General features: G+C 47.4%; 1 protein-coding gene across 1 annotated transcript; it reads left to right on the top strand.

Annotated features, from left to right (window-relative positions):
• Window positions 1-686: 686 nt before the first annotated feature.
• On the top strand, window positions 687-8,644 carry Patl2 (PAT1 homolog 2). The gene is given in 15 exon segments (XM_036183320.1): window positions 687-702; window positions 1,269-1,474; window positions 2,610-2,690; window positions 3,450-3,559; window positions 4,034-4,113; window positions 4,310-4,473; window positions 4,796-4,916; window positions 5,004-5,101; window positions 5,291-5,344; window positions 5,441-5,574; window positions 5,700-5,859; window positions 6,316-6,456; window positions 7,930-8,024; window positions 8,520-8,610; window positions 8,612-8,644. Coding segments are annotated over 15 exon segments (1,584 nt in total).
• Window positions 8,645-10,166: the final 1,522 nt, after the last annotated feature.

The raw sequence follows: 10,166 nt of genomic DNA, 5'->3' as shown, positions 1-10,166 counted from the left end.
TAGTTAAGAGTTTTCTTGTTTGTGGTCTTGGTGTGCTGTTGTTTGAGTCTGTCTTGTGAACTCCAGTCTGGCCTCAAGTTTCCTAGGTAGCTGGAACTTCCCTGAACTCCTGACCCTCCTTGCCTCCATCTCTCACGTGCTCGGATCACTGGCTTGCTAGCACACCTGACACCTGACTGAGGATTTTCTTTATTAGAGTTCTCCTCTCCTACAACACCTCAGCAGTGAAGCATGCTGGCCCTTTAACAGGTGAGCAGGAGGCAGAGCTGAGCCTTCAAAAGCTAAGAGAAGCAAGCAGGCCCTGGCCCAGGCTGCCATGACTAACCTACATGAGAAGGTGGTGGGTGTCGGCAACAGGGTGTCACTGTGCCCAGAAAGTGGTTGGTTGTATTCTTCCAATGCGTAGCCAGACCCCTAACTTCTGACCCTCCTTGGAGCTGAGCTGCTGCGGTGGGAGGGTGGGGTTTATGATTATCTGAGAGCTCAGACTCTTGCTTCTTGAGGGCTTGGGTCAATAATTCTCTGCCCACAGTGCTGAAAGGAGATCATGGATGTTTTGGGGGCCATCCCATCCTTATCGAGGAAGAGAATATTTCTGGATCTCTTCTTTGTCCCAGGTTTCCCTTCCAAAGGCTTCTCTATCAGTGGGGGACACAACTGGCAAGGAAGCCCACCAGGTTGCCAAGATGAGATGCCTTGAAGGTATTTCCTAAGTGGGCCAAGTGTCTCCATAAAATGTTGAGGGGTGCACAGATACACATCAACATAGTTGGGAAACCAGGCTCGGTAACCAGGACTGAAAGGTCTTCCATGGCTAGCTACTGAGATAGATTTTTCTGGGCTTTTGTTTGTCTTGCCATTGTGGAAAAACTGTCAGCAATGCTCTGACAGTGCTGTATGGACGTTCGGTAACTGTGCAGTGTAAAGTATAGAGCATACAGGGTTAAGTTGCTCTGAGTTGGGACAGCTGAGACTAGCTCATTTAACCAGGCAACAGAAGGGCTTGTTAGATTAGGAAGAGCTGGTGGAGAAAGAAGCATGCTGCATAGCCATTCAGATCACCGAGGTGGTATGTAAGCAGTGAAGGGGTTTGGTGTCTGCCAAGTGCCGTTCATGTTAATAGTGGCTCACTGGAGAGGATCCTGGGGGACGGCAGTTAAAACAGCACAGAGGTGGTGTTTAAAAATGGCTTCTGAACCGAGCTTCTGTTGAGTGTCAGCTTGTCTAGATCTGCGCTCTCACACCAATGTCTCCATCTTCTTCCACAGGCCTGCACTTACACCAGAGGCCAAGCAAACTCTCTGTTCACTTGGCTCCTAAAGAAGGCTCTGCCTTCCACCTGCAGGAAGTGGAAGAGGAGAATGAAGAGGGAGATGTGTGTTCAAATCAGGCCCCAGATGTGGAGGAGGAAGGGGATGATCTTGGGGATCCAGCCATACTGAGTGCCATCCAAAATATCCAAGTACCACGGAAGGTAGGGATGGAGAGAGCGGTCCTGAACTTGGTCGTTCACAGACTGTCACTTACCTCTCCTCTTGTGACCTCTACTTCTTTGTTAGGACCCATTTTGAATTAACATGGTTTACTTCAGGCATGATGCTGAATTGAGGCTTTTCTCTCCCCTCTTTCCTCCTGTCTCCCATTGAAGTTTCTGCAGCTGTCCTTTACCTCAAATCAGGTCCTAAGCCAGGTGCAGTGGGGCACACGTGCAGGCCTACCAGTAAGACTCCTGAGGTAGAAACAGAAGGGTCATGACTTGCCCCCAGTCTGGATTACATAGGGAGACCCAGTCACGGACAGACAGACAGACAGACAAGACACACACACACACACACACACACACACACACACACACACACACCCTAAAGCCAAACAAACAACAAAACTCCACGAGGCTGGGGTGGGGGTGGGAGCAGGAGGTGGCAACTCAGTTGGTAAAGCCACTGCCTTGCAAATGTCAGGACCTGACTTCAGATCCTCAGAACACATGTAAAACCCTGTAATCTTAGCCACTGCAAGATGGGAGGTGGACAAGAGGGCCCTTAGAAACTTACAGCCAGCTCGCCCAGCTCTCTCAGCCTATGTGGCAAAGTTCCCAGCCAATGAGAGATCCTGTTTCAAGAGAAAGATGGAAAGAGCCCTGTAGATCAACATACGAGGTTGTCCTCTAACACACACACACACACACACACACACACACACACACACACACACCATGCACATGCATGTATACCTACACATACATCTGGACACAAAACCCCAGCAGAATCCTTGTCTCCCATAGATAGTAACCCTACTATCGGTGAGTCGCTTTTGTCTTAGCCCTTGTGTCTTGGCAGGCCATTCCTAGAATTTGATCCCTTAAATTTCACATGGCCAGTGAAGAAAGACAAGGAGTTCCAGTATAGGTTAGGTGCAACCTATCCTAAAATGTTAGTTATCTTCTCAGGAGGAGGGAGGATCCTGGACCATTTGACCTTGAGGATGAAGGGGAAGGCCAGGCTGTTACTGTCCTGGCTTTGCTGCCCCAGCCTTGTTCTCATGATAACAAGAGCAGAAGACAAAGTGGGAATCTATCTGAATCTGGCATTTCCTCCTTTCTGTTCCAGAGAGGGCTGCACGGGTCTCCTGGAGCCAAGACCCCTGGTGCCCTGGACATGTCACAAGCCTCTTTGCATTTTATGTGGCAGGTGAGTCTGCTCTGGTCTCCATCCTGTGAGGAGGTGACTGAGTGACCAGAACATTCCATTCCTGGAAGGATGGAGTGTCCCTTGCTTCCATTATGTTCAATCTACCCATCTCCTTGCCCTGGAGATGAAGCACTCAGAATGAGGCATTGGTCTGGGATGGACGCCACATCATGTAGAAGAGCTTGGTAGATGGCAGATGGTGCAGGATGGCCTTAATAAGTGCTACAGGAAAAGCTACCATCCAGACTAAATGGGACGAACTAAAGATTCCTGCTCCAACAGGATAAAATATCTCAGCGGATGATCAAGTACTGAACTTAGGGGCAGAAAAGACTATTGCTATCTATGAGCTATATAATAGTGTGAGAGCTGAAGACTAGGAACTCCTGTAGGGAGAGCTATAAAGTAATTGAGCTCTGCTGAGGGCTTGGGTGAGGCAGAAAAAAAGGCAGAGGAGCCTGCCCTCGGTAGCTGAAGACAGAACACCAAAGCATAAGGGGTGTTTAAAAGCACATCCTCTTCACCCATCTTTGGGGACGGAAAAGGCCCCTCCTAGGAGGTTCCAAACTGTCAAAGGCAGGAAGCAGTCTCCACAGCTGCCTTGAGGGTTCCCCAACAAAGCAAAACATTGGGCACAATTGTTGGGGAGAGGCAGGTGAGGAGCCCAGAGGGAAATGACTGAGCAGGGGCAGCATTCCCTCCTCTCTCAGTGGAGTACCCCCCTTGTCCCCTGACTACCTATCGCCAATTCCTTTCCAGCCTGCGTTTCCAAGAACCAGCTCTCCAGCCTGCCACTTTGGACCCCGACAGCCTTCACCCGATCCTTTTTTGTTCTATAGCCCACTGACCCCATCACCCCCTAAACTCAGGTACCAGTGACAGGCTGCATTGTGAGGATAAGCTGAGTTCTTCCTATAGGTCACAAGACATGGTGGCCAAGGACCACCTCTGTTGCCTTTTATCAGTTGCCATGGAAAAACACTTAGATTCACTGACAAAAATCGGGAAGCACAGTCCAGTGTCTGCTCCCTGACAGCTGAAGAAACAGAGGAAATTAAAGAAGTGAGGTCAGCTACCCTGACAGAGCAGAGGCTAAGACTCACAACTGCTAAGAACCACACCAAAAGGTTGTCTACTGTGCCTAGATTGTCTGCAGTCAGATTACAGAAAAACATGTCTTGGGATGGGGAAATGAGGATTGGGATGCTTTCTGCTTTTTGATTCGGGGGAGGTGTGTAGATGCACAGGGCTGCCTTAGGTGTTCACTGATGTACCTGGTCTGAATGGATGGAAGGGTTGGTGCACAGTAGAGCAGTTTTCCACTCAGCTGATCTCCTTTTAAGCCCTCCCAGTCATCTGACCCAGCTCCACCCTCAGCACCAACAGATCCTCCTGGGGCAGCAGAGCCAAACCGTGAGGTAAAGCCTGGATGAGAAGCAGGGCTGAGGGGAAGCAGTCTGCACACATACTGGGTATTTCCCTGGGACTAGCCATCTTCCCCACTGCATACTGGTACTCCATCACTGCTACCCAACACTGCACCTTCCAGTCCTTCCAAGAGCACTCCACTGCCTGTTCACATCTCCTTGGGAAGTCACTATGGCAGGGCTTGCCTAAAGGGATGTTTCTGCTGGCTTGAAGTCTCCTAGCCCAGAAGCCTTGGTCTCTGCAGCCAGATGCCTATGCTAACCTCATGACCCGAAAAGAGAAGGACTGGGTCATCAGAGTGCAGATGGTTCAGCTGCAGAGCGAGAATCCCCGCCTGGATGATTATTACTACCAGGTGAGCTCTGGGCCCTAGTCCCAGCTTTTGACCTTGGCCAGATGAGTGAGGACTCCTGGGCCTTCTGACCTATAGAGGCCACATCTGTGTAGGTGCTGACACAGCACTCCATGATAGAATTTGCCTTTCTAAGTCGGTGTCCCACATTCCTTCCCATCTAGTCTCCCATATTTTGGTCAAATGGGGTTATTTACTGTTTTCTAAAGATTTGTCTCCATCCTTTTGAGAGGTTCCCTTATCTACCCTGGAAATGTGGGCATGTCCACTTCTGTGCATTTTTCTCGTAAATGCCCACACACTTGCCTGCTCCCTGGACCCTCAGGAGTACTATCAGAAGCTAGAGAAGAGACAGGCAGACAGAGAGCTGCTTGGACAGAGGAACAGGGCTGAGTCTCTCAAGCTGGTCACGCCTTACATCCAGAAGGCAGAAGTTTATGAGTCAGGTATGGCCAGACTGCGGCTTGGGCTGGATATCTGGGTGTATGCGCGCCCTATAGAGAAGCATGTTCCTCCTGGCTCTCTTTGTGCAGTGGTACGAATTGAGGGTTCCCTGGGCCAGGTAGCTGTATCAACATGTTTTAGCCCTCGCCGAGCTATTGATGCTGTTTCTCATGGAACTCAAGAGCAGGTAGGAGTGTGTAATCATTCTAGATTTTTTTTTTCTACCCGCTGTTGTCTAGAACACATTTGTGTCTTGGGTTCAAACCCTCTTACATTATGACGTAAGGATGAGGAAGCAATGTGGTCAGACTTTGTGTCTAGCCTTTTCCAGGGGCATTGATGGTGTGGCTGATGGCCAGGGACTCTTTGTGCCTAGGATACAGGAGCTGCAAGCAGTCAGAGGCTCCGAGTCTTATCCCTGATTGAGGAGGTGAGATAAGCTCACTGGGAGAAGCTCTTGTCTAAAATTTTAACCATAGGATATTGGTCAAGTAACCACCACCACTCCGCTCCATCAAATTCCCAGATGTTCCTCCAGTTACTAGAGCTAGAGGAGGGCCAGAATGATGGGTTTCCACAACTCTACCACTCAGGGGAACAGAGCAACCAGGTTGAGAAGCTCTTCCAGGCCTTAAAGACCCAGAAGCAGAACAACATGGAGTGAGTAGGAGAGTCCCCCCCCCCTCGGTCTCAGAAGAGGAGGGCCAGCAGGCATAAGGGCTTGCTGCTGGCATGAAGCCTTCTTTCTCAGCACAACTCCCAACACGCTCTCCTCTCTTCTGCAGGGAGACAGCAGATAGCCTCCTGCAGGTGCTGTCTGTGAGGAAAGGGAAGATATTGGTGGCCCGGCTGCTCCCCTTCCTGCCCCATGATCAAGCTGTTAGCCTTCTCCTGTATATCACCTACCATCTGCCCCTCCTGATCCTGAAGGATATGCCTGACCAGGTGCCATGACAATGAGCAGCAAAGAGGGTGGTCTCAGTGGGGTTGGGGGTCTTTCCCCGCCTCTGTTCCCTCCCTTCTTAGAGATGCCAGCAAGATGTAGAGTAGTGCTGCCCACCCCTCAAATAAGGACGTTACAGAACCAACAACCATAGCCACAGCAGACCATCTTCACATATCATGAGCGAGGGAAAGCAGGTGAAGGGCTGTACATGTATGAGTTTGCTATGAGTTTGAGCTGGGTGAGTCTTAATCTTCTTTCATAGAAAGCCACTGTAGAATAAATCAGTATTCTAGGGCTCTGTTCGGACTAGAGAGTAAGGAGCAGTGTTAGGCCTGGCAGGGAACCTGACCAGCAAGGTGGCTAAAACCGGTCATGCAGGGAAGGAACTGGAGGCAAAGGATGAGGAGGAGACGCTGTAGTAGAGCTGGGAGAGATACTTGCTGATTTTCCTGCAGGCTCTACACATGCTGTTCAAACCTCTGGGAAAATGCATCAGTCATTTGACCTTCCGTCAGCTCCTCCAAGGACTGCAAGGTCTGATGTTGCTACCGCCTGGCTCCTCGGAGCGGCCGATCTCTGTGGTACTTCAGAATCAGGTAATATATCTGGGACACTTTTCTCTCCCCAGATGGCTTTTTGTTTTTTAGTTTTTGAAGACAGGTTCTCATATAGCTTAAGTCTAGCTTAGAACTCTCCGCTGTAATCAAGGATAACCTTGAACTCATGATCTTGATATTGGCATGTGCCACCGTTTCAGGCTTCCCATAGATGACTTCTAAACGGCACTACTAGAAGTAATCAAGTGAATAGTCTCATCTCTACACAGATCTTCTCCTCAGTAGCACTTCTCAATGTCTAGTGAGAACTGGACATGGTATACTCCTAGTACTCGGGAAGCTGAGTCAGAAGGATCATGAGTTCAAGATCAGCTTACGTTTCAGAGCGAGCGTTAGGCCACTCTACACCTGTCTCAAAAACAACAAAAACCTTCCAGGGAGCACAGGATCATCTGGAGATAGCTTACTAAATACAGGGTCCTTGGTCCCAGGAAGACAATGAAGAGCTGTGTGTGGTGGTCTGCTTTCCCCCACCTCCTTTCTCCCTTCTCTTCCTTTCCCCATCTCTCTCCCTGTCTCTTTTCTGTCTATACTGTCTGGCACTGTTGCTTATGAGTGTATGGTGAGGCTTGTGAGAAATGCCATGGTCGCATTTAGAAAAGAGAAGTACACATCTTGGCTGTGGGGTGTGGCTCAGTTGGTGGGGTACTTGTGGGGCATGCATGAAGTTCTGGCTTTGATCTCTAGTACCACACAGAGAGTGTGGTGGTGCATACTTGTAAGGGAAAGCAGAAGCAAGGGTATCAGGATTTCAAGGTCACCTTTGTCTTTATGGTGAGTTCAAGGCTAGCCTGGACTACTGGAGATCTGTATGGGGGTGGGGGAATGACATCATTTGTGATGGATTCCCTGATGGCTGCTGGTGGCGTGAGCTTCCACATCAGAAGTCTCAAAACTTTTTATTGTGTACCTTTTAGAGTAAAAAAAAAAAAAAAATTGGGGGCAACCCCATGTTTATATATTAGATTTTTACTAAAGGAGAAATAAAAGTCTTTTATTTGTGCTGAGCATCCAATCAAGGGCTTGTGTGGACTAGGCACTCCCATAGCACTGAACTCTACCCCAGCCACAACATCAAGTTTTTAAGTATGCCACTCTAGACTAGACAGACTCTGTCCATCTCTAGTGAATTCTCTTGTGCACTCTAATCTGTAGATCTCTGCTTAAGGTGGTACTTCTGAAAGTCTTGCCCACAGACCACCTGCTCAGAGTCTAGGCTCCATTCCTCATCTACTGACCAGTTCCTCCACTTACTCAGCTTGTGGAAAGTTCAGGGCAGTGATTCCTTTGGGTACGTCAGAGTTCCCTGTTTAGATGCAAAATCTGACAGCTTTTGTGGTATTGGTCTCCATCTGAACATGCAAGCCTGTTCTTTAGGAGGAAGCCAGCAAAACCAGAGAGGCAAAAAGCCTAGGTGAACTCATTTTGTCTTGAACTGCCTATCATTCATAGTTCGGGATATCTCTGCTTTATGCCCTGCTGAGTCATGGAGAGCAGCTGGTATCCCTGGATTCTTCCCTTCAATCCAGCAGTGACTGCGCAGCTTGGTAAGATCATAAAGGCCTTGTCAATACATTCCAATATCCCTGGATGTGTAGGGTGAGCCTGATGAAAGAATTCCTACATAGCATATTCAAGTACCAGGGAGGAATCTGGGCAGAGAAAGAAGACATAGCAGAACTGTATCTTCTTGGTCCGCAGAGTTTCCCATGGGGAACAGAGTTATAGTAATTAAGGAAGACACGGTTTAGAGCCAAACAGATCTGTCTATTGCAATGTAACTTTGAGACATTTCACTTCTTAGTCTGTTTCTTCATCTGAAAGTGGTGCTATTAACTCCTTAGAGTTATTAAGATCAAATAGGAAGGAGGATGGATAGGCATTACCAGGTATGTTCCAAATGGACAGATGTTACCTCAGTGGCTATCTGGGATGGGATCAGTGGCTGCAGTGGTGGATGAATAATAAGGGATTTTTGCCTGGATATGAGTTTCCTGCATCAATATAAAAGCTCCATTGGACTTCTCTTTTCTGTCCCTCAGGACAGACTTGGTGATTCTGGTTGCCTGGGAGATAACTCAGTTGCCCACAGCATCCCTGGCAGAACCCCTTGCCTTCCCCAGGAACCTGCTTCCCCTCTTCTGCCATCACATGGACAAACAATTAGTTCAGCAGCTGGAAGCCAGAATGGAGTAAGTGTTTACAGAGATAGTCTCAGCCCTGGATCAGGTCTGTGGATCAAATTGCTTATAAACTGTGAGCATGGAAAATAATGTGCTTTAGACCAAGGCCTATGGACTGGGCATGGTAATAATGCCTTTGATCTCAGCACTTAGGGTCAGAGGTGAGTTTCAGGACAGCCAGGGCTACTTAGTGAGATAGGAGAATCAATCTCAAAAAATAAAAATAAAAAGATTTTAAAAGGTAGTTCTAGGGGTTGGGGATTTAGCTCAGTGGCCTAGCAAGAGCAAGGCCCTGGGTTCGGTCCTCAGCTCCTGAAAAAAATAAAAGTTAGTTCTAGGACCAGTGAGATGGCTCAGCAGGCAAACTCACATGGTGGAATGAGACAAGTGACTTCTAGAAGTTGTCCTGTGACCTCCAAATGTTCGCTGTGTGTGTGTGAGTGAGTATGTGAGTGTGTGTGTGTGTGTGTGTGTGTGTGTGAGTATGTGTGTGAGTGTGTGTGTGTGAGAGGGTGTGTGTGTATGTGTGTGTGTGTGTGTGTGTGAGAGGGTGTGTGAGTATGTGTGTGAGTGTGTGTGTGTGAGAGGGTGTGTGTGTGTGTGTGTGTGTGTGTGTGAGAGAGAGAGTGAGAGAGGGTTGTGAGAGAGGGTGTGTCTTGTGTGAGTGTGATGGAGCATGTAAATGTAATAAAACAATAAAAAGAAAATCTAGACCCTCAGGTATTTACTAAGTAACCATTCTGGACTCATTAGTGCCCTTTGGACTGTTCAGCCAAACCTTTGCATTTATTTCTAATGTTTGGTCGTTTGTAGGTGCTATTTCAGAGCAGTAATCTGAAAAGTTGAATAACCAATTCATTAAAAAAATAGTTGAGACTAGTTCAGAATATAAGAGAATTAACACAGAGCTAATCTGTCCTCAGAATTTACCAGCTGTTAGAATGAGCCAAGCATGAATTAAACCATAAATATTTGTAAAAATGGAATTGTTTGCAGTTAACTCTTGTTCTCTTTTTAGGCTTGCCTGTATCTACTGATTTATTGGTTCTGGAACTTACATGTGAGAAGTTGAAATATCAGAACTGAAACTACATCACCTGCCTACAGTGATACATTTGAAGTCATTTCCTATACTTTGTTATATTGGAGGACCCTGCCACAAACACTGTCATATCCCTCCTTAAAAGCTAAGTGACTTGCCTAAAATTAAGGCATGACTTTAGGTAAAATTAAAGAAATATCAAATGATATGTTGAAACTTGTTTGTAAGTTTAGAATTACAATGAAGGCCATTTTTGTGAATGTGTCAAGAATATCCTTATTAGGGACAAGGCCTTTTTGTAATAAAAGTATAATCTGGGACATTGCTTCAGTGTTACCAAACTTTATATAAACCAAACAGTTGAGCTAAGGCTGAGAGATTTAGATATAAGCATCTTCCTTGGCATAGGAAATGAGCTGCATTTTTGTCAAATGAAGTCCTACATTCATCAAGGAATCCTGGAG

The sequence above is a fragment of the Onychomys torridus genome, chromosome 4 (assembly GCF_903995425.1).
Source record: "Onychomys torridus chromosome 4, mOncTor1.1, whole genome shotgun sequence".
NCBI lineage: Eukaryota > Metazoa > Chordata > Mammalia > Rodentia > Cricetidae > Onychomys > Onychomys torridus.
This window is presented reverse-complemented; position numbering and strand designations above follow the sequence as displayed.